Source organism: Sitophilus oryzae, unplaced genomic scaffold (genome assembly GCF_002938485.1).
Source record: "Sitophilus oryzae breed Bouriz unplaced genomic scaffold, Soryzae_2.0 scaffold_466_pilon_pilon, whole genome shotgun sequence".
Lineage (NCBI taxonomy): Eukaryota > Metazoa > Arthropoda > Insecta > Coleoptera > Curculionidae > Sitophilus > Sitophilus oryzae.
The window spans coordinates 189,679-214,085 of NW_022147047.1; the positions used below are offsets into that span (position 1 = coordinate 189,679).

The 24,407-nt window shown below is 33.2% G+C and overlaps 1 protein-coding gene across 1 annotated transcript in view; it reads right to left on the bottom strand.

Annotated features, from left to right (window-relative positions):
- Positions 1-24,407, bottom strand: part of LOC115886046 (neuroligin-4, X-linked-like) — a gene marked incomplete at its 5' end in the record, with an annotated part of 245,135 nt that overhangs the window by 68,882 nt on the left and 151,846 nt on the right. Inside the window, 1 exon segment of the mRNA XM_030905074.1 lies at positions 8,883-9,035. Within this exon segment, the coding sequence (XP_030760934.1) occupies positions 8,883-9,035 (153 nt within the window).

A 24,407-nucleotide genomic window follows, 5' to 3' on the forward strand; every position in this document is an offset into this window, starting at 1 on the left:
AAAACTTCAATTTCAGATACGTTTCATGATGTAACTGAATGCGTCAAAACTCGATTTGACTGCGATTTCAAGTCATTTGTCAATATGCATAAATTTACTGGATTTCTATATTAAGGACATCAGTTAATTGCATCTGGGCATGTTTCACAAACAATTAAAATCTGTGTAAAATGATTAATGTGCCTCTTAATTTACTGAATTAAAAATAAAATACCTATAAGAAATTGTAAATTTTGGTATTAAACTAATCAAAGGAAAGTCAATGCAGACAATAAAATAAAGGTGGTTTGAATACATTTGCTTAGTAAAACCTATAAAAGAGACACGATAATAAAGTCCTTTTACACTGGGTGTCAGCCCACCACGGGAGAGAGGGAAATGAAGAAGCAAACGATCTAGCTAGAAAAGGAGCGAACATTCAACTAATTGGACCAGAATCGTTGTACTTCCCTACTGGAAACCAACTTAAAGCAGAAATGAATAACCCGGAAATCTCCATAACCTGGAATAGAAATCATCCAATGGTCTACGACACTTGATGAAATTTCTCAGGACTTCTTCTTATCACGCCCTCTCCTGCCGAAGGTTGGCGATCCAAATGACAATTGTGGCTCTGGAAACTGCAGCCCGGAAGATTTCCGCAGACGAACGTTCAAAACATCTTAAATATTTTAGCCATGAGTTCTGGCGTCTTCCTACTGATCTTCTCCCTTGCACTTTGCCCTCTATTATGAGACGCAGTATTTCGTATCTATCACCTCTCATTACATGACCCAGGTATTACATTTTTCTTTCCTTGATGGTGTTCAGTGTCTCTTTTTGTTTCTGCATGCGCTGGAGTACCTCATCGTTGGTATTCCTTTGTACCCGTGAGATTCGCAGCATCCGTCTGTACACATACATTTCAAAGGCTTCTATTCTCTTTTCGGTCTGTGAATTTAGTGTCCAGCTCTCACATCAATAGAGTAATGCAGAAAAGACGTGCGCCTAAAAAAAACAAAGATTTTTTTGTTGATTTAAGTATGAACAATCTCCGGATTGCCGCGCGGTTTTTAACAGTCTCCTCAATGAACACTTCAGTAGATTGAAGCTAAGAAACAACGGCGAATGTAGATTTTTTTGTGGAAAATGGGGAAACATCAGAACACCGCGTCGCTGAGTGCGCCGAGACGACAACCATTCGTTCCATTAACTTTGTCACGACTGAAATCAGAGATGGAGAACTAATCTATGTAAAACCGTCTCAGATACTGGCTTTTATCAGAGCGCTGAGACTATATGAGGAGTTATATCAAGAAAGGAGGACACAATAGATCTATAAGGTGATTAACTTCCCAACTACATTATCGCTTCAAATAAATGTATTTTTAAATTCTAATTTTCTCAAATAGCATTTATTTGTACTGGTGAAAAGCTCCTAATGATGCATTTTTCAGGCTTTGCTCCGACCCGTTATTCTAATGGCTCTTTTAGCTGTCGCTTTCTAGACTAAGCGCGACGCGTAAGCCACTCCGAAACGAATATTTCGCTGCTGCCGGCAACAACATCCAAATAGCCTCAAATCCGCTTAGCTAGATTCAAAGCGATGGCTGAAGAAAGCGAAAAAACAGACCAAAAAAAATTAACGGCGTTTTAAATTCAGTTTTGAATATCCCTGTCTGAAAGAAGAAAGAATCTACGTTCTGGAACAGTGGCGTAGTAAAAGGTGAGCACAGTTGGTCATATTTTATCTCGATTAAAAGAGAACTCACAGTAGAACTCACTGCTAGAATTTCTTTAAAAATTTCAAAATACTGACTCTTCCTTCTTTGTTCATTTTTGAATCCGTTTGCTTAATCCGCAAGTACATATCTGCTATTCCCGAAAGGCCATCTCATAACTATCCACTTAGGAATGCGGAGCACGATCTTTATCTGCCAACCCCGAGCTCAGAACTAGTTAAAGGTTCAATACTGTACAATGCCAAAAAAATGTACCATCATCTGCCTTTGAATATCAAGTCGCTTTCATTCTTTCCCACGTTTCGCAAAGCTCTGATGCGGTAAACGACTTTTTTATTGATGTTTAATCATGAACAATTTTGATTTTAAAATTTTGATCATCTCACACACTGGTCAAAGGTCAAGTATTTAATATTTTATAACTATTTTATAACTCTTAAAATTATATCTATTTACTGCTTACTGTTCTGCAATTGTCGATGTATGTTTTTTTTTTGTAATTTAATGACTTAAATTTTATTGAATTGTATGATTTATATAGTGTATTTTTTGTTGTTTGTATATTTTTTTTGTGCTTTTGTTTGTTTTGTGAGTGCTTTGTCAATGAAGTTGTTTTAGGTTTTTGCACAATAAAGCATTATTTGTTTTGTTTTGTTTGTAAATATTGATTTCAACAAAAATTGTTCTTTAATTAGCGTTAAATTAATTCATCATAATTAATCAACACAAAAAGATACAAAAGTACTTCAATAATTCCACTCATACACAGGGTGTTTAAAAATTAATTTACAAACGTTATTTTTCATATCATCACGGGTTTCATTTTGCTTTGTTTCATAGCTACAGGGGGTTAAATTCTACATTTTTTTTCGATTAGTTATAATTTTCTTCAAAGTACTTTTAGCGATTCGAATGAAATTTCGAGGGAAAAAGTTACTATAAGTGCGACATACTTTAATGCTTAAAAAGTGGCGACAGATTCACCAGGAAAATTCATATAGGTTATCACTGGAATATTTGTCTAAAAAAACATGTACGCCACTGGTTGTTCTCTCTTTTAGCAATTATGTTGGCAGTTTAATAACGACTATAAGTTATATCTTTATATTTTCTCGATTTCAGTCTCCTTGATGAGATAAATGCAACTTTGTTAATATTAAATTAAGAATAAATTAAGAATAAATTAAGAATAAATTAAGAATAAATTAAGAATAAATTAAGAATAAATTAAGAATAAATTAAGAATAAATTAAGAATAAATTAAGAATAAATTAAGAATAAATTAAGAATAAATTAAGAATAAATTAAGAATAAATTAAGAATAAATTAAGAATAAATTAAGAATAAATTAAGAATAAATTAAGAATAAATTAAGAATAAATTAAGAATAAATTAAGAATAGATTAAGAATAATTTAAGAATAAATTAAGAATAAATTAAGAATAAATTAAGAATAAATTAAGAATAAATTAAGAATAAATTAAGAATAAATTAAGAATAAATTAAGAATAAATTAAGAATAAATTAAGAATAAAATTAATAAATTATTTATATCATCCAATTTACTATTAAATTTTAGCCACTGATATTTAGATGTAGTTTTGATGTTAAATCTACCTATAGCAAATTAAAAAAAATATATGGAATGAAAATAATTACAAAAGTCCTATGTTTTAAAGTTTTGGCATCCTGTAACTTTAAAACTATCCAGAAAAACTCCAAAACTATGTTTATAGGAACTTTTTACTTTTTTACAGTACTGGTAGATTTTGATAAAAGAAACATATTTTCTCTTTACCGCTTTTTAAAAAGTCCAAAATTACCGAAATATTTTATTTTGAAAGTTTAAAAAAATAATATTTTTTGCTTAAATTTTGAGAACCACTAGAACTTTTTTGGGTTTTAGTTCCTCTAAATTTAATCTATTATATCTATGTTACCATATTATCATTAAATTATGTTTTTTTAACTAAAAACTAAAAAAAAATCAGAAAATTCCAACATTTCCAATTTTTTTTTCGTGGCAAAAACCTCATGGGCGTGTTTCTGGCATCGAAATATACCACCATTATTTGCACTTATTTGTACAAAAGACCAAGAGGCCGCTTGCCCTTCTGATAGATAGACCAGCTATCGAAGATCACCCACAAGCCACTGCACACGCTTGTACATGAAGCACAAGACAGGGAATTATGGAGACAAAGCTCACACATCACCTGACCACTACATTCCTCTCGTAGGAATAAAGACAGAGATTTGCCCTTATTTAAAACTCACCCTGTATTGGCTGGTCCCCAGACTATAGTAAAATCATAAAATTATACCAAAAAGTAACAGTTAAACTATAATCATGTAATGAAATTTTTTACCCTTCTAATAATACTAGCGCCGCCACTGGTACTGAAAAACAGCTTTTTAATATTAATTTGACGGTCGTCTCGCTAGAGCGCGGTCTATCCAGTTTTCAATAATCTTAATTTGAATAGAAAGATGGAGAAAAAGCGGTAAGAATTTCGAAATACCATGGAAGTTATTAATATTCTAACATAGTTAATAAAATGAACTTAGAAAATTCGTCGGAAATTGTATTAGTTTAAGAATTTTAGATAAAGTGAAACCCAGTTATCTTCTATAATCTAAATGCAAACTTTCAAAATTAAATTTGAGAGAAATACTGAAAAATGTTAATAGGTAAAGTAGGGCGTAATTATGTGGTTGTTGGGTGCAATAACATTCAATAACTCATCTCTCCCGGATATTCAACTTAACATTTTATAGCTTTACAGCTTCTCACACTAATTTGATCAAAAGAAAAATTGGATTCAAACAGTTGGACGAAACAAGTCAGTAGACAAAGTGCCCATTTCATAATCAAAACATAAATAGGTATAGACTAAGCAAAATAAAAACACAAATGAAATTTCTTGTAAAGATTGTAATCAGAAATATGTTGGGCAAACAAGAAGATCAATATTAACTAGATTTAAAGAACATTTAGCTCAGATAAAATATGGTAGACCGGATAAATCTTGCGTTGCCGAACATACGAACATATTGTTGATAAAGAACATTGTATAGATCTTAATAATTTAAAATTAATTAAACAAGTCTCAAATTACAGGCAATTAGATGCATATGAAAGCATCAGAATTAATAAATGTAAAGATAGTATGAACAGAGACAACGGTCCAATTCCTTCAAGTTCTTTGTTCCTACTACTCTAGTGGCGGAAATCTAACTGTTACGCCCAGTGGGTTCTGACTCGGTTGGCTAGATTTTGCCACGCCCACTCGGTGCCCACTGGGCGAGTATATAAACGCTCAACTTGTAGATTGTACTTTAGTTTATAATCATCTGCTGATGATGCTAACATGGTTAGCGAAACGCGCGTCCAGTGTAAAAGTAAAAGTGTTTAGGTGTATTGTGGTGATTTAGTGTTTTTATTTTGCTGTGTAACGCCAAAGGTTCCAACCCTCAACTGTAATCTAGGTATAGACTATAAGAGGATAAAATAAAATTTGCAATATTAATGGTATACTTTTTTTAATCAACTAGTACTTAAATTATGTAGTTTAACTCATCTAAAAAGTTTTATCAGCTTGAATAATGAATTATCATACAATTATTAGACCTTCTGAAGATAATATATCAAAATATTTACTTTTTTATTGTTATTTTCAGAATTTTCACAAATTATAAGGTATTCTCCGATGGTGGCAGTACCGGCAGAAAATGCACCTAGCTAATACAGTATTCAATAAAAATTGACACTAAATACCATTACCAAATAAAAATTCTAATAAATAAAACATAATTTTAGAAAATTAAACTTTTTACTTTTTTAAAAAATGTAGCAATAGCAATATTGCGAAGTAGGTTAAATATTTTGTTAAATATTTCATTATAGATTTATTTATTTAGTTAAAAAGAATTTTAAAAAAGACAGAAATATAAATTGAAAAAAACAGAAATATAAAAAAGCAATAGATTGTTAAAGAAAATAATTATCAAATATTTTGTGTTGAGTAGTTAGATGACGTTTTTCTTCTGGCATTTTATATTTACGCCATCAAAATAGGAAGAAAAAAGTTAAGACAAAACGACCAAATCCGTAAAATGGCTGAGGCCTGTCAGCGACAGTCAACTTTAATCCATATTAGGACAAAGAGAAAAGAAGATATAAAAATTAATCGAATTGGGGGGATTAATGACAGCAAGAGAAATCATTTTTAACGTCTGAGGCTTAATTAAATCAAAGACGATTTTTGTGATAAAACTTTAGTGAATTTGTTCATTTCAATTTTTGAAGTTGGTTTTCAGTCTTTGCATTATTTGTTATAGTAGAATATCACTAGAAATTTAAAGAGATTTATACTAGATATACTATACATATACAACACGATCAGAGTATTGTTAATTCTCACACAGGAACATATTAATATAAACACTACAACTAAGAAAATTTCTCAGATAAATATATCATTTTAGTTTTTATATAGAATTACAAAAACTATTTTTTTATAATAATTCATGTAGTGATTTTACTTATTATACAGGGTGAGTCTTAAATAAGTGCAAATATTTTTAGGAGTAGTATATTTAGCTACCAGAAGGTAGCTAGGTTTTTTTTTCCAAAAAAAAAAATTTAAAATTTGGAAAAAATTTTGGATTTATTTTAGTTCTAAAGCTTCATTCAGAACCTCGGAATTAGTGGAATAGATTAATGGTTTTTATTAGCGTAGAAGTTTGTTTCTTTAATTTCAATGTAAGCATTTAGAACGTCAAAATTAGTGATAGACATTTTCAATTAGCAGAAAAAATTATCAAACTTTTAACTTTTCCACTAATTATAGTTCCAAATTTTTTAAGAAATGTAAATTTGACCTTTGATTATCTTTCGTCAAGAGAAATTGGGGTTGGAAATCAAAAGTTTTTTGTTTTATAAGATAAAAATATTAGGCTTTCTCTATGGATAGAACTGACTAACGCAAACTGTTGCTAGGATATTCTATTAATTTTAATTGTGTTTTTTAAACGTTGTGAATGATCATAAACTAAAAAGTATAAAGTGTAATTGAAACTACTTATTTTTTTCCACTAATTGCGACGTTCTGAACGAAGCTTTAGTTAAAAAATATAATTTCTTGGTAATATATGGCAAAAATTTACAAGAAAGAAAACCCAGAAAATATCCAGTGGTTCTTAAAATTGAAGCAAAAAATCATTGTTTTGGATATTACGAAGTGAAATAGACTTATTCCAAAAACGGTAGAGAGAAAATATGTTTCTTTTATCGAAATCTACAAGCCCCGAAAATATTTGCACTTATTTAATACTTACGTATATCAATGTGGCAATAAAAAGATATTTTGAAAAAAAGATCGAATTATGTTTAGTGAAAATTAAGAATTTATTACAGTTGGTGGTTTGAAACTTTGGTGTTACAACAGCAAAGATTAGGTTATTAGGAGCAAATATTTGGTTTCTCAAATCATGCAAAGTCAGTCTAGTTTATACTAGTTTAATTAAAGTCGATATTCCAAAAACTAATGTTAGGAAAAGGTAGAGAAAATTGCAAAACAAAAATGTCTTGAATTCGAAATCAAGTTTATGTATAGTAAACGAAGTATGCTTGAAATGGAAGTCTAAGGACATACTTATAAACTACTATACTATACTAAAAAACTTACTTATAAACTTACTAAAGTAGAGTATGAATGTTGGTGTCTTTTTCAGAGAGATATGTTTGTGGTTATCAATTAAAAATTTAATTCAATTTTGAACATTATATTTGTTATTTTAATTTTTAATTATTTAATAACTTTTCCATAAATTTGTCCTCATAAAATTATAAACTTGTAGCTTATTTATTACACTTAATAAGTTGAATTATATTCTAACGAAACGACTATGTAAATGAATACGATAAAACATGCATATTTTCCTTAAGCCTTCAGCAAGTTAAGTTTCATTAAATTAAATTTACATTTAGTAAAACTTTAATCTAACCAGCTTATAGCGAAATTGGTTTTAGTAGGTTTTATTTCATTTTAGTTGAAAATTTAACTCTTATAAATATTCTATGAACATCTATTAGGAAACCTGTAATTGTTTATTGTTTCGCGGTTTAAAAGAATCTAAAATTACGTATTTTCTAAAATAGCTTGTTATCGACACACTCAGGCGATGAGGTGTTCTGGTGTTTCCGAATGCTCTGCACAGAATCTGGATTCGCTCTTTTTTTTGAAGGGGTGTCCAGACCAATTACCGAAAAGCAATTTCACCTAGAGAAAGGCTAGCTATAACCTTACGGGTCTTGGCGATTTTTGTACTCCTCTATTAGTTCTAGAACAACTTTATTCGGCCTATCCATTTTTGATATTCGATCGCAAACGTGGTAAACAAAATCCCTTCCAAACCGGACGTGCAATAGCGCGAATTTCCTTTGATGTACCGACAGGGCGTGGAACAGCCTCGAGCGCGAGCAAGCAATTTTTCTTTCGCTCGCAGAGCCGTCCATACCAGTTAAGCGTTCCCATAGAACATACCCGAATTCTTGCTCGCTCCTGCTCGCTCATCCGGTTTGGACGCCCCTTTAGCTTCACTTTACTGTGGTGTCCTGTTAGAAACCTCGTGACAATTCGAACATTGCTTTTACTTAAGCCAAGAGAAATCTATGGGTTTTCTCGGTCTTAAGTCCTGAAAAATTACTTCTAATGTGTTAGACGGTTGTATTCCCATTCTAGGTTCTTGAAATTCTGCTTTCGGTTGGTTACCACTTGGAAAGCAGAACGATCTTGGTCCAGTTAGTGGAATATTTGCTCTTTTTTCTAGCTAGTCGGTTTTTTTTATTACCTTCTCTCACTTGGTGGGCCAACCTAGAGTAGGAGGAATCTAGTTTCTTTACCTAATTTGTAAAGCTCCTATAGGCCTTCTTTTACCAACTTCAAATTGATGAATACTGGGTTGATCGCTTTTAATGCTGCTTGACGTTTATTTTTCGTTTAAGAATAAAGTAGAAAATTGTTAAATTTTTAATACATTTGTTACCAATGCGTAAACTGAACGAGTTATATTTTTATTAGAAGTTTTACAGTTAAAATTGTGAAAGTAACAAAAGCAAAGGGTATATGAATATGTAATGTAAAAGTATGAAAATACCTAGAATTCCTAATCTAAAGTTTAGTGTGATGACGATGACTTTGCCGTAAGCCGCCAGCACGCTGCCGTCATACGGATTTCCTGAATTCCACTCGAAGGATTCGCCATGCAAGTATACGATTACTGGATAAGTTCGGGAATGTGTGCTTGATTCTGGAACAAACAATATTAAAGTTACACAAATAAAACAAACAAAATTATTCAGGGTGGTCCGAACTGTATTCCGGAAACTTCAGCAACATATTCTGCAGATAAAAATAAGTAAAAAAATTCGTATAAATGTATGTCCGAAAATGCTTAGTTTTGGAGACACAGGGTGTAGAAGTTTCATTTTTATTTCGATTTTTTTCAAATACTTTATGAAGTAACGTCAATATTTGGATGAAAATTGGTGTCTGGAAGTTTTTTGACATGATAAATTTGATTTTGATGTCATTATGACATTTATTTGTAGGGGGCGCCACTTACATATGTTTCAACTATTCTGAAGAGTAATAACTTTTCGTCCGTGCCTGTATAAAACTACTGAGTGAAAAAATATACATTTCTGTGACTTTCTACGTAAAAAATGTATCTTGGTAAAAATCGCTACGAGAAACCGTTTTAAAGATATTTAAAATGGAAAGAGTCTATATTATTGACTAAAAATAAACATGTTGAGTAGATAGTTATTTGACTGAAATAATAAATTTGGGAACTTTTTATTTTTCTTCGAAAAAATGATGATAAAACAGTCTGTGTTGAACTTTTGGCACAAAACCATTTCAAATTTATGATACCAGTCTAATAACTATTTAGTCAACAGGTTTAATTTGTGTCAGTGATGACAGGTATTGATAATTTTGATTCTAAATATCTGGAGAACCATTACTCGTAGCGATTTTTACTAAGAGACTTTTTTTAAGTAAAAAACGTGGTAAATTTAGATTTTTTTAGGTAGTTTTATACAGGTACGGATGAAAAGTTATTACATTTCAACCCAGTTAAAAATTATGTAGGTAGCGCCCTCTACAAGTAGGAGTCATATTGACATAAAAATCAAATTTATCATGTAAAAAAACTCCCAGACACCAATTTTCATCCAAATATTGATGTTACTTCAGGAATTATTTGGAAAAAATCGTAATAAAAATGAAACTTCTACACCCTGTATCTCCAAAGCTAAGCATATTAGGACATACATTTATACGAACTTTTTTACTTATTTTTATCTGCAGAATATGCTGCCGAAGTTTCCGGAATACAGTTCGGACCACCCTGTATAGAGGGTGTCCCAGGCTGGGCGAGCATTAGAAGTTATTTAAGATTTAGTTTTAGAGCGTAAATTTTTCTTGATTTTATCTAGCTTCTTTTGACATTAAGTGTCAAACTCGGTGTCAAATCATTAGACAGTTTATTTCCTTCTACCAAAAAACTAATTATTTGAATTTATAAAAAAAATAAAGTGTATTTATAAAAATATATCTCATATTTTAGTGATATCTAATGGAAATATGACATGGCCAAATATAGTTTTATATCGCTTGACGTTTAATGCCATAGGCTACTGGTTAAAAACCAGAGTAACATATGCTTTAAAACTAAATCTTAAATAACTTAAAAACGATTTATTTTACGTATAGGAAAATGTATAATCAAAAAGTAATGAATTAAAAAACCTTTTCACTAGTGAAATAAAAAAAGTGGGTTTCAAATTGAAAAAAAAAATGATTTATCATAATTGTTAAATCTCTCGATTCCATGGCAGCTACGGCCAATATTATATGACATTCAAGCAATATAATTTTTGAAATAGATAGCCGCATGTCTTCTCTTTATGTCATAGTGGCTGTAGTTATCACTAAATTTGACGTTTAGGCCATACAAATTTTTTTGACATGCAGTTTTTTTTTACAAAAATATTATATATTTTTTCTTCTCAAAAGTGATAGGGTGTTTGAAATATAAATCCATAAAATTTTATAGACTATTTAAATATATAATAAAAAATTGGGCTACCCATTTAAAATAAGAAAGTTGCTGTCAACTTCCGGTATTTAAGGAAGTGCCGCCATATTGAAAATACTTTTAATCGATAGTTCTCATTGTGAAACAATAATCCCCGATCTATATGGGAGACACCCTGTATATCAAAAACTTCCGTTTCAAATGTGTCTTGCAAATTTCAAAATGCAAACGATTTATAAAATAATACTTTTGTGATGTTTCAAAAAAAAGAGTATTTTGAACATTTTTAAAAACTCTATTATAAATCACAAATAATGTGACAATTATTATTATACAATACACCAAAAAAGATAATAAATAATTTAAATAGCCCCAATTACTTACAAACCTGAATTTTTATCTCCAGTAATACCTAGAGCAAATTTTACTCTAAATTTTGTCATCCCATTAGTAAACTAGGATTTTCCTCTACCAGAAAAACCCCGAATTAACCTCAAGAGCTTAAATTTAACCGAGATATACATTTCTCAAACACTTTTTTTTCTCTCTCCGGACTTCAACTAATGAATTTCATTTTAGCCAGACAGGGCGCAATGGAAATTTCTCATGCACCTTTGTCTCCACTCTATCTCTGTCTTTCTTCTTTCTTAATTTTAAAACGCCGGAATTTTCATAATTAATTATAAAAAGCCCTATCTTGACAGGCGTAGATATTGCGAATGGGCGTCTGTATTTTATTTTTTTCTTTTTCACCGCTCTTCTGGGGCTCAACGTTGACGTTTTATTTAATTTCGTCGTTTAGCTACGAGCGATTTAATTCAAACTCTTACGTAATTGTGTTTACCTCTTGCTTATTGTCATATTTAGCGTGGTTTTGTGCATATTTTCTTTTTGTTCGCAGTCGAGAAAAGGGAAAATGAACAACTGCAATTAGTTTTGTTGAAGTAATTACTAGCCTTTTAATATGTTAAAATGTTTTAAAGGGTATCCATAAACTATGTTTATTGCCATGTTAAATAATAAACCTTTTAAATTAGATACATTGCAATTTAGATTGAAATCTTAGTTATTAAAGACAGAAAAGTACGCAAATTACTTACTTACTGATTTTGGTGTTAATATACATTATATTAACACCAACAGAACCCATAGAAAACGCGTTGTAATTTTTAGAAAAAAATCATTTTTTTCATGTTTTTCTTAATATTCTCTTAAAGGGTATGGAAATTTGGAAAATTATAAACGGGATTAACCATTCTAGAACAAGCAAAAATTTTTATGAAGAATGCATTTTTCCAAAATGCATACTGTATACTTAACAATAACCGCTTTTGATGAGGCAACTTGGTCACCCTTCCGTAGCATTAAACCAAATAAAGTTTGTGATTCTTTAACATCTTAGAACAAAAAAACATTACGTTAATTACCATTCTATGAATTACAATCTATTAAATAATAAAAATTATATTATCTTAGAAACGCGTTTAAATTTTTAGGACTTCAAAATTCAGCCATATTTTCATGTTTTTCTTAATCTTCTCTACAAATCGTCCTTTGACCATCTTCACAGACAGCCAAGCGGTACTAAAGGCACTCGGCTCCGCGGAGGTAAATTCTAGACTAGTGTGGGACTGTCTGCGTGCTCTGAATACTTTGGGCGAACGTAGCACTATTACGTTGACCTGGGTGCCAGGGCACGTGGATCACAAGGGTAACGAAAAGGCAGATGAAAGAGCCAAGCAAGGCTCATCAATGCCATTCATAGGCCCAGAACCCTTCTGCGGCATTGCAAAGGCGGTTACGAGAATGGCCACGGAACGATGGGTGGCCAACAAATCTCTAGAATGGTGGAGAAACTCACCAGGGCAGAGACAGGCGAAAAGAGTAGTTCATTGTAGAACATTCGCCAAAATTCACGGCAGACTTGATAAGCAAGGACAGAAAGACAGTCAAAGCTGTAGTAGGTCAACTAACAGGGCATTGTAAGCTAAATAGGCATCTAAAGCTGATGGGATTGACAGACGAAGCTATGTGTAGGTTCTGCCAATCTAAAGAAGAAACGTCAGGACACATTTTATGTCGGTGTGACAGCCTGGCAAATGTGCGGTTCCCGGTAATAGGCAATGATAGGCCATTGCCAAGGAGCTACATGGAGGGTTCAGTCTCCAAGTTGCTAAACTTTGTGAAAAGGATAGGACTGGAGAATGTAATCTAAGGATCAGAAGAGGACCACAATAGATCTGAGAAGGTCGCAGTGGATCAGGCCGAAAGCCACCTCTAAGAATCTAATCTAATCTAATCTAATCTAATCTAATCTAATCTTCTCTAAAACGGTATGAAAATTTGGAAAATTATTAACGGGATTAACCAATTTAGAACAAGCAAACCTTTTTATGAAGAATACGTTTTTCTGAAAATGCCAATAATAAAAAGGTTTTTTTTGTGCACAATCGCTTCAAACATTCGTTACAATGGTTGAATTTAGAGTGAATCATAAGTCATTTTTTACTAATAATCTCTATTAGTAAAATTGTTCTACATTAATAACATGTTCTAATTGAAATTATTAATCAATTAGTTAGTAATTTTACTTTTGAGACATGTTGACTATATTAAATTAAGTCATATTCTATAATAGTATCATAATACTTTGTGTTCTGATTCCCATTTTGTTAAAACAATTATTTATTTTCGGTTGCTATTTATTGTATATTAATACGAAACAAAGTATAAAATTTCGACAACTGACACAAAGTAATAATGTATGTTTGATATCTATAGTACCTATTACTTATAAGGTAATTTATTTACAGAAATTACTAAAATATTTTTATCTTTTATTACAGAAATTACAGTTAAAAGTTTACACGCCCTGTATTGTATTTCAGTCAAAATTATTTTTTAAATACCATAAACAATGGCCTTAGATGATTTTCTAAAAAATATATGTACTGTTTATTAAATAATACGAATTATTTCAGCATCTACAAACGTTTTCTTATTATTTCCTCAAGCCATCACATCCACTCCCCTCTACTTTCACTTTCCTCAAATAAAAACAGTTTTGTTAAGTACACAGAATTCTTTATGCAGTTGGGAAAATCAATAACTCCAGACCGCTTAGTTTTAACTGAGACCCCGACAACCAGATGGCGCTTACTGTACATGCTAATCAAGTAAATCTGCAGTTACATCAATACTGAAAATAATGTTAGGTTTGCAGGATCGGATTATTTTTAGAAAATACTAATTTATTTTCAAATAAATTTTTAGTAAAATACTGTTACAAATACTTAAAACTGAAATGTAGACAAATTTGAAACATAGACATCATAAAATATATGTTCAAGCATTTAGAAAATATATTATACAGTATGATCGAAAAAAACGGCGTCAAGTCGGACAATCGATGATAATTTTAACGAGGTGTAGAGATTCTAGACGTCATTTACTAAAAATTGACATAAAGCTTGTTAAAAATTAACACTAATTATACAGGGTGTCCCAGAAATAAGTGCAAGTATTTTAACTGGTAGTATAGTTCAACCCCAGAAACACGCCTATGAGGTTTTTTCGCCAAAAAATTCGGAAATTTAAAAAAAAAATTGTAATTTTTTTAATTTTTATTTAAAAGAAATAATTTCTTGATACGGCAACATAGGTAGTAGATTAAATTTACAAGAAAGAAAATCCAGAAAAGATCCAGTGGTTCTTAAAATTTTGGCAAAAAATATTTTTTTTTTAAATTTTCAAAATAAAATAACTCCGTTATTTTGGACTTATTTGAAAAACGATAAAGAGAAAATATGTTTCTTTTCTCGATTACTACCACTCCTTAAAATTTTTGAAATGATTTCTGGAACACCCTGTCTAAAGATTAAAAAAAGTTGAAAACGGTTTCCAGGCACACGAATCTATGTGCAAAAAAATCAAAATTTTTCGAATTAGAAACTAGGCCATTTATAAATAATTTTTGCTCAATACACAGAAAATTCGAAGGGATAAAAAATAGATATACTTAAAATTTGATAGACAATTAAATTGTGCATCTGATTAACGTAAAATATACATGCTGTTCTATTTAAATTAAACAAGTTATTGCCGTTTAAAGTTAGTAATTATTTAATATAATTTTTTAGACATTCTGTATAAGATTATTGCAACACAAAATTTAGTAAATAGAAAAACTTCAGTATAATATTTGATTTTAAAAACTTAAATATCCTTAGAGAAATGAAGCATTAAAATTGTTACTGCATTTTCACAAAATCGTAAATATTTCAAAACGGTAAGATTAAAGTGCGGTAAACCTTAATCAAATTTGCCTTTTATTTTAATCATAGGAAAAATAAAAGATGTAATATTATACAGAGCATTCCGTTTAAAAAAAACTTTGATATTTTTTGTTTACTTTGGACACTCTGTATCTTCTGAAAATAACGTTAAATTGTAGCTTTAGTTAGGTTAGGCTTTGCTCACAATTTCTAAAAATCATTTGGCTACAGTACTCCGTGTCAAATGGGGTGAATAACTCCGTATAAATAAATTACATTAAACATTATTAAGGCCATCTGGTAGTAAGCGCAATTAAAATATAAAGAAGAGTACGGGCCAAGTAATGATGTCTAGAGCTCGCCAAAATTATCATTGAGTTTCATTTCCAGCTTTCTTTGACGCCGTTTTTTTTTTTCAATCGTATGGTACTTCTAACAACCATAGTTATTTAAATTTTAATCCAACCCTGTGCCACAAAGACACTTAATTTATTGTGTTTCCATTCCCTTTATCTCTTTCTCTTTTTTGCTTTTTCCTCGTGACTTGCACTTCTGCATTTCATCCATAATAATGAGTGACAAATCTGATTCAATCTGAAGATTAATGCTCGTTGCGCTCCTATGAGTCTAGCCCGCATTAAAAACCTAAAGCCGGCTCGAACTCTAAGAGCTTTTAAAGCAAAAGGTGAAAATTTGCGACGTGCTAGAGCGTTTGATATCTGTTTTTTTTGTTTGTGTATCTTTTTGTCATTTGTTTACGGGCGAATCAGTGGAAATATTTGCTTTTTAATTAATCTCAGGGTTTTATTTCAATCCGATAGTCTGATATACATGGTAGTTCTGTTATAAAACACGGACTTTGATAAACTGTGATTAATCAGCATCATTATCGTTTTCAGCTTATTCCATTTCCAATTATGGTGTAGCCTTCACATATATTTAGATACTTTTTTTTGTAATTAGGCTCATTGTTGTCTATTGATGGATATGCGGGCCGAATTTATCCCTGCTAATTTCTTAATATAATGGTCCCATATCAGGTTTGGACTTCTTCTAGGTCTTCTAATATTCCTCGTGGGTACCATGCTGTAATTTTTGTGGTGCATCTGTATCCGTCCATTACCACTTGAGAGATTTGATTCTGTTGATGACAAGGGTTTTTTGGCATATCCACTCTATTCTTTTACGGTCTTTCTTGGTTACTCCCAGCATATTTCGTTCCATTGAGCGTTGTGCGACCTGTAGTTTCTTTATAATGTCCGTTTTAAGGCAGGCGGCCACTGCGAGTGAACCTAAACTAAGAATATAGAAAGAAACGGTAACTAAACGAAAATAAGTTTCATCGGCCACTAGGAACGATTTCCGCTCAGTAGTCAGCTAAGTTAGCGGCGTTTTCGTATTGTGTCTCTGCTATCATAGAACTAATCGCTGCGAAAAATTCGCTGGAACCTGTCACGAACTAAAACGAGCGAAACTAAACTACGATTTGAATCTTCGTTCATATATTTTCGTTCAGTTTCACTCAAGTGGCCGCTGATGATGATTTTAAAGTATGGGAGCTGATTTTTACTTCGCTTGGCTTTTTTTTCATAACAAGGGGCCGTCCTCCGCCGGAAACACTGCGACCTGTGAGGCCTATTCTGTTTGTCCCCCTTCTCCAGCACCCATTCTCCTATCCCTGTGCTCTGCACTAGCTTATGCAGGTCCTTGATAGGATGGGAGCATAGTTCCTCCGGTTTTAGCCTAGCTTTCCCAAATAAAGAGTGTCGCTTGCGATCCAGAGCCTCGCAATGACATATTATGTGCTCCGCTGTTTCAGGATCTTTATCGCAGAGTCTACAGCAAAGACTTCCTTGATACAGGTTGAGCTTGTTCAGATAACACTTGACAGCCATGTGTCCTGTCAAGAGGCCTGTTGTAATCCGCACTTTATTCCTGCTAAGCATTAGCAGTTCTTTTGCGGTTTTAGAGCTAGGCCCTTGGATAAAAGCCTTGCTGTGCCTGTGCCCCTGTCTGTTTCTCCAGTGGATATTGTGCTTTTCCTTGATTCAGAGTTTTAGTGCACTACGGGCCATACATTTGGGTATTCCCAGTACTGGCTCTGGACCAAGATAGGATGCCGATGATCCCTGCCTAGCTAGCTCATCGGCTTTTTCGTTGCTTTGGATGCCGCTGTGGTTTGCTTGGCTTAGTTTAGATTCGCTCGCAGTGGCCGCCCGCCTTTAATGTGCGATAGAAATCGCACCAAGAAAGCGACGGACGTCTGGCGCGTGTCTCGCCGCACACTGGTTCCTTTTTATGAACGTCAGTGGCTAAAATCTGTATCAGTGAAAAGTAATGTATCACTTTATAGGGAAACGAAACAGAGCACGGCGGGCCGCGACGCGACGCCAGATATCGCGTTGCGTCGCTAGGAAATCATACCTTAAAGGCGGGCGACCACTGCGAGCGAAACTAAACTAAGCCAAACGAAGATAAGATTTGTAAAAATCAGCTCCCATACTTTTAAATTCATCAGCGGCCACTTGAGCGAAACTAAACGAAAATATATGAACGAAGATTCAAATCGTAGCTAACTTAGCTGACTACTGACTGAAAATCGTTCCCAGTGACCGATGAAACTTATTTTCGTTTAGTTACCGTTTGTTTTCATATTCTTAGCTTAGTTTAGTTTCGCTCTCAGTGGCCGCGTGCCTTAAGTGTTCAAGTTTCGCATGCAAAGGTCATGACTGGGGGTAGAAAATGATAGAATGTTTTCTTCTTTAGATAAATTGGCATTCTATATTTGAATATTATTGAGTTTCTTGTAGAACCGAAATAGTCTCCTAAAATAATTGTTATATATTTAATTTTAGTCTTACATTGCCCGGTGGCGTAGAGGTACAGCTCTCCTCTACCAATCTAAAGGTTGTGGGTTCGAATCCTACAGCCTGTAGTTCATCAGCCGACTATTTTTAATAAAATAAAAATAGTTTGGCTACCTAGGTCGACTCAGCCTTAAATGAGTACTTGGGATTCACATCCTGAGGTAATAAGAGGCGGTTGAAGCGTAGTGCTAGCCACATTACCTTCCTTGTATACCCAACGGCTCTAGCATGGCAAGCTGTACCTTGCTACTCCTAAGGCGTTAAACGCTATATAAGGGAGCTATTATTATTATTAATTTTAATCTTAAAAAATTAATTAACAGTTTAATCTTTTCTCTAAATATTTGTATTATATTTCTGCATTTAAATGATTATAGACCTTTTTCAGAATACTTAGTTGCACCTAAAATTTAAATATTAATACTTATAAAACAATAAATTAATTAGGGCCTTTTATGTTCTCAGAATCCGACGTCTCCCAATAATTGGTTCATTATTATTTGACCCGTAAAATTAATGAAAGGCCGCAAGCTAAAATAAGGACTGAAATTTTAAATAAGAATTTAATTGTGTTTAATCAACATTAAAGACAGTGGAAGTAGATGGATTTTAATTATGAATGCAAAGGGTTTTCTTTGCGAGAAGGGATTTTTGAAACCGCTTAGCAAAAGGAAAGTACGCAAAAAAAAACAAATTGAAAAGGGTAAAAGGGAATATTATACAAAAATTTAAATTAAAATTAGGCCTGCCTAAACATTTATCTGTATCAAACGCTTAACGTACCCCTAAACTGTTTTATTTTATTTTAAATTGTTTTACAAAGCTACCTTTTCACAACTAGCACATTTTTCAAATATACTTCACTGTGTAGTCTGTATTTCGTTATTTTGTTCATTATTCAATATTTATAGTTATTTACAGTAATTTTATTAAATTCTACAAATATTCTCGTTATATTATGCGTTTGAAATAAATATGACGATGTCCTACAATAAAAATACGAGTTGCTTAACTCTAATAATTCTAATTCTGAGCTAACAAATGTGCTAAATGCTTTACCTAGACCGTTATTCAGAAGCTACAAACCTATGGATGAAAATATGCATGAAAATTTACTTCCTGGCACACAAGGGGATATTAGCAGCCAGGTACAGTATCAAGTTTATTATAGGTAATGCGTTTCTTAGCTTTAAATCAAATGTTTTTGGTGTATGCGTGATCCTTACTACCTTTTTTTCTCTCTTCGTGGTGCGTCACGGCCTTGAATTTTTATTCCCATCGCGCGTAAAGAAGTTTCACTTCAACAGACAGAAATAAAAATGAAAATATATAAAATATCAAGAGATAACTTTTAATCAGCGTTAAACGGTCTACACAATTTTGGCAACAAAGAAAAATAGTCGGTTGGCGCACATGTTTTCTAAAACACTGTAGTATAAAAACCCATGTTCGTCAACAAAGTTGAAGATGCATCAGTCAATTCATCAGTCAGCAGTCATTCGAGTACCGTGCATCGTTCAGTGAACATCGCAGCTCTCATAGTGTTTCGCGCTCGGTAGTGCCTCGCGCTCGGTAAGTGCTTCCTAACATCACAAGCTTGCTCGAATCTTCAGAGCAAGCTCCGCTCAATACGGCCCTCTCCAAGGGTCGTTTCTCCTTTTTCCCAATCGCCTATCATGGCTCCCAAGAAAAATAAAGCTAATCTCCCGAGATTAGAAAAAACTCTTTTAGATTCAGATTCCTTATGTTCAGATTCCAAACCCATACTATTTCTGTCGATCGCAAGATCGCAACCCATCCTGAACCATTCATCAGGCTTGATCGGTCAAGGGATTACTCCCTTGACGAAATTCAAGACCTAATTTACTCTATCATTTCTTTAGAGAAAAAAAAATCTAGTTCGATCAATTCTTGAGCGTCATAAAATCACCCATAACGAAATAAGCTTCAGTAGAAACGTGATCATTAAGAAGACGCGTCAGGCCAGTTCTGACGAGTATCTTGCGTCATCACCGATCCCAGAGATAAAGTTAGCCTTAAGGGAGGCTTCCCCAGCTCGACCTCCATCCCCACCCAGCACATCAAAACAAGCCCGATTGCCCGGAACGTCTGGTCCCAAAAATCGTAAACCCCCCCGCTGTTGCTCCTCAAACGCAACAGGCGTCCCAACCCATACCCCCCCCCCTGCTGTTCTTCAAACACAGCAGGAGCCTCAACTTAAAATTCCCCCTGCTGCTCATCAAATGCAGCAGGAGCCTCAATCTAAAAGCAAAGGGCCCAAAAAGCCTCCCCAAGTCGTACTTCGTGATACTCGTCTCTGGATGAGCATCACAAGAACTTTCAAAGAGCAGAAAATCTGCTTTTCTGAAGCAAAAACTGTGCCTCTCGGCATTAGAATCACTCCCTCTTCTTCTGATGACCATAGGGCCATCGTCGACTATTTCAAAAGCAAGAAGATACCCTTTCATACTTATTTTTCCCCTGATGACAGGGATCTTAATGTTCTAATCAAAGGCGTTGAAGTTTTTGTCGACAACTCGGCAATAATTGAGGACCTTACTTCCCAAGGCTTCGAGGTCAGAGAAATGCATCGTCTCTCACGAGACGGTATTCCTATGGCCATCGTCAAAGTCAGAGTACCCAAACACCACACCCACATCTTTGACATCACGCATGTGGGCTCGCTGAGGGTTCGGGTGGTGACACCGAGGCGCGGTAATGGGGTACGTCAGTGCCACAATTGCCAGCAATTCGGCTATGCCGTCTCGTACTGCTTTGCGGCCCCGCGTTGCGTGAGGTGCGCCAAATCCCATCACACCAAATCCTGTGATAAAGAGGCTGATGCACCTGCAATTTGTTCAAATTGCGGAGGTCCGCATCCAGCTAGCCACAATCCATGCCCAAAAGATCCGAGAAATCGTAATCCCAATACTAACATCCTTAGTCAGCCGGAACCCTCAAAGGTCCCCACTCCTATCCCTCCAAATCCTACACTTTATGCTTCAGTGCTCAAAAGCAATCTCAACAACTCGCCACAAGGAAATACCCCTGAGTCATTCCTACCCATCTCTTCAATAAACCAAGAACTCCATAAACAACTACTTGAACAAGTAGCCAGTCATGTCAAAACCATGGTTTCAAATACTTACAAGTATGTTACCCCCTATGATCTAATCTCCATTCTTCGGTACCAAATCCCCCTCCCAAAACTGTCTTCCGGACAATCACAAAACTCTTCTGGGCGTAGTGTCCAGTCGCTCCTAAATCTTGCATCCCAACACTAGCCTTCAGGCACCCAGGGCTTCGCCCCTTCCCTTCCCCAACACATAAGCAGGAATAAGAGCTGCCATTCTTCGGCCGCTGATTCCTCGGAGATGGATCGTTTTTAGTGGGTATTTCCACACTGTCTAGGGGTTATTTCTATGACTATCTCTCTCGAGATGGTCATGGAAATGATCACTATTCGTCTATAAAAGATTTTTAAACCACACCCTCACAAAAAAAAAGTTGAAGATGTAATATTTTGACCAACTATTTAAAAAACAGTTTACATTTAGCATTAGTTAAATAATGAGAAAATATTTACTTTAGCTTTAATAACATTATTTGTCACAATAACTAAAATTCACAAAGCAAAAATAACATCAATGCGTCTCGAATGGTGGTCTAAAATCTATTAATGTAACACCCATCATCTCTATTCGTCGTCTGATTTCCCTCTCCATAGTGTAAATAATATTTTGAAAATCAATAATTTTATTTATGTATACAGAGTGTCTTAAAAATAAATGTTTTGAATTTAAAGATATACAGGGTCCGGCAATAGTGCGTCGGGCATCTGTAGCTCCTAAAATAAAAAACTTGGGAATTTTGTTTAAGTGCAAACCTAAAGTATGTACTAGGATGTATTTCAGGAAAATATGTTAACTTCTATAGAGTGGCTCAAAAAAGTGTGAGTGAATCGGGTGCATTTTTTTAAATGGAACGCCCTGTATATTATTGCATTTTTGGCTTACTTTCATCACTTTACATAAACCTAAGACATGAGTAAATATATTTCGATAATTTCAGAGATATTAATAAATAAATAAAAATTCTATATTTTTTAACCTTTCTTAAAAAAATAATTAATAATACAAGAACTGTCCTGAAATCAAAACTATATTAGATATTTACTTTAGATGGTCTGTACTTACTTTGCTATAAATATGGATATCGTAAATCATACAGGATGTTAAAAATTCTACACCAAACTTTCTAAAATATAAAATAATTTTTGTTTGTTTTTTTTAAATGGAAACACCTGTATATTATTTTTTCAATAGATTAAAAATTAAAAAATTAACATTTTTTGCATTTAGAGTATTTCAAAATTTTTAACGGTTTCGCAGATATTCCCGATTTTGTATTTCATATGGCACTTTCCACAGCAAATTTTTATCAAAGCCACCCAATGATTTTTCTCTCGTATTTTACCATTGAAAGCTCCATATGATATAATACTGCGTGTATCCGGAAAACTACTAAATATTTTGAAATACTTTAAATACAAAAAATGTTCATTTTTTAATCCTCCATCAAATAAAATAATTATATACAGGGTGTTCCATTTAAAAAAACGAAGAAAAATTATTTTATATTTCTGAAAGTTTGGCGTAAAATATTGAACATCCTGTATGATTTACGATTACCATATTTATAGCAAAGTAAGAACAAGCCATCTAAAGTAAATATCTAATATAGTATTCATTTCAGAACAGTTCTTGTATTTTTAATATTTTTTTTTAAGAAGGGTTGAAAAATATATATTAATGATTTATTTTTTAATATCTCTGAAACTATCGAAATAGATTTACTGATATCTTAGGATTATGTAAAATGATCTGAAAGGAAGTCAAAAATGCAATAATATACCGAGTGTTCCAGTTAAAAAAAATCATCCGGATCCACTTACACTTTTTTGAGCCACCCTATAGAAGTTAAAATATTTTCTGGAAATACATCCTAGTACATACTTTAAGTTTTCACTTAAACAAAATTCTCAAGTTTTTTATTCTAGGAGCTACAGATTCCCGACGCACTATTGCCGGACCCTGTATGTCTATTTTTAAATAGGCGGTTCATATCTCAACACCCTGTATTTAAAATTCACTTGTATTCTTTCCATTAACTTCTAGCTTGAATAGGGGCTTCTTTTCGTTCGGAATTAGATTTGAAGTGTCGGATTTGCGTCCTTTGACACTAACTATTTTGGAAATCTCCGACTATACGCTACCGAAAACTCTTCAACTTTAATGAAATTCCGGCTCAAAATAAATAGAAAAAGGTACCGCCCCGTCGCCTATTTCATTAGAACCGAAAATATTTTAATCGCGAAAATTCCGGCAAGAGGGAACTTTTTGCCTGCCCTGACGGCGGCGTTGAATTGAAAAGGTTTTTATAACTAAGTTAATAATTCCGTTGATGCAATTTGTCAGTAGCCGGCCGTTGCATCGATTTTGCCCGTCTCTAAGCCTCTTTCAGCAGGTTTCTGCAGGTTTATATGGCTCTATTTAGTGCATTAATATTAGACTTAACTCAGCTTTGTCATTCTTTCACGAGTCTTTAGAAAAATAGAGGCAAAAAATAATAAAAAGTACTTAAAGATAATATTAAATACAATTTTATAAAATAATAATCTATTGCCACATTTTGATTTGAATGGTATAGAACTATTTTACATAATTTACTGGTATCTGATTTACACTTGTTTATAAATAGGAAGATATCCAAAAATGTTCTTTCTGAACCTCTAAAATGAGTCTTCATATCTTATAATATTGTTAAAAGTCTCTAAATTAAAGAATTATCATCCTCTTAATTACCATTTTCATCCTATAGAATCATTTTCAATTATTATGATGTTTTCCATTGGTCTTCTAGGTCTCTTAATTCCCCGTGGGTACCATGCTGTAATTTTTGTGATCCACCTTTTATCCATTCTTCCTGTCAGGTACGTGCCATTGTCACTTGGGGAATTTGATTTTGTGGATGACATCTATTTACTGGCTCCTTTGTCATATACACTCTATTTTTTACGGCCTTTCTTGGTTATTCCCAGCAGATCTTATATTTATATAATGTTCGTTTTAAGTGTCCAAGTTTCGCATGCATATATCATGACTGATGGTACACATCCATTTAGATCAAGTGGTATTCTATATTAGAATATGATTGAGTTTTTCTCATATGTACTTTATGCTAACTTAATTATTCTGATGATTTCTGCTAGTAGAAATCCTAAGCTGTGTAATTAGTTGTCTCAAATATATATACTCTTCTCCCAAGTAGCATTTGCTCGTTATCTAACGTCGGGTATACGTCGCGCTCAATAAACCCGACGTCGGGTACCAACGTCGGTTCCACCGCCTGACGACCCTTATTTGCACCTAAATAGG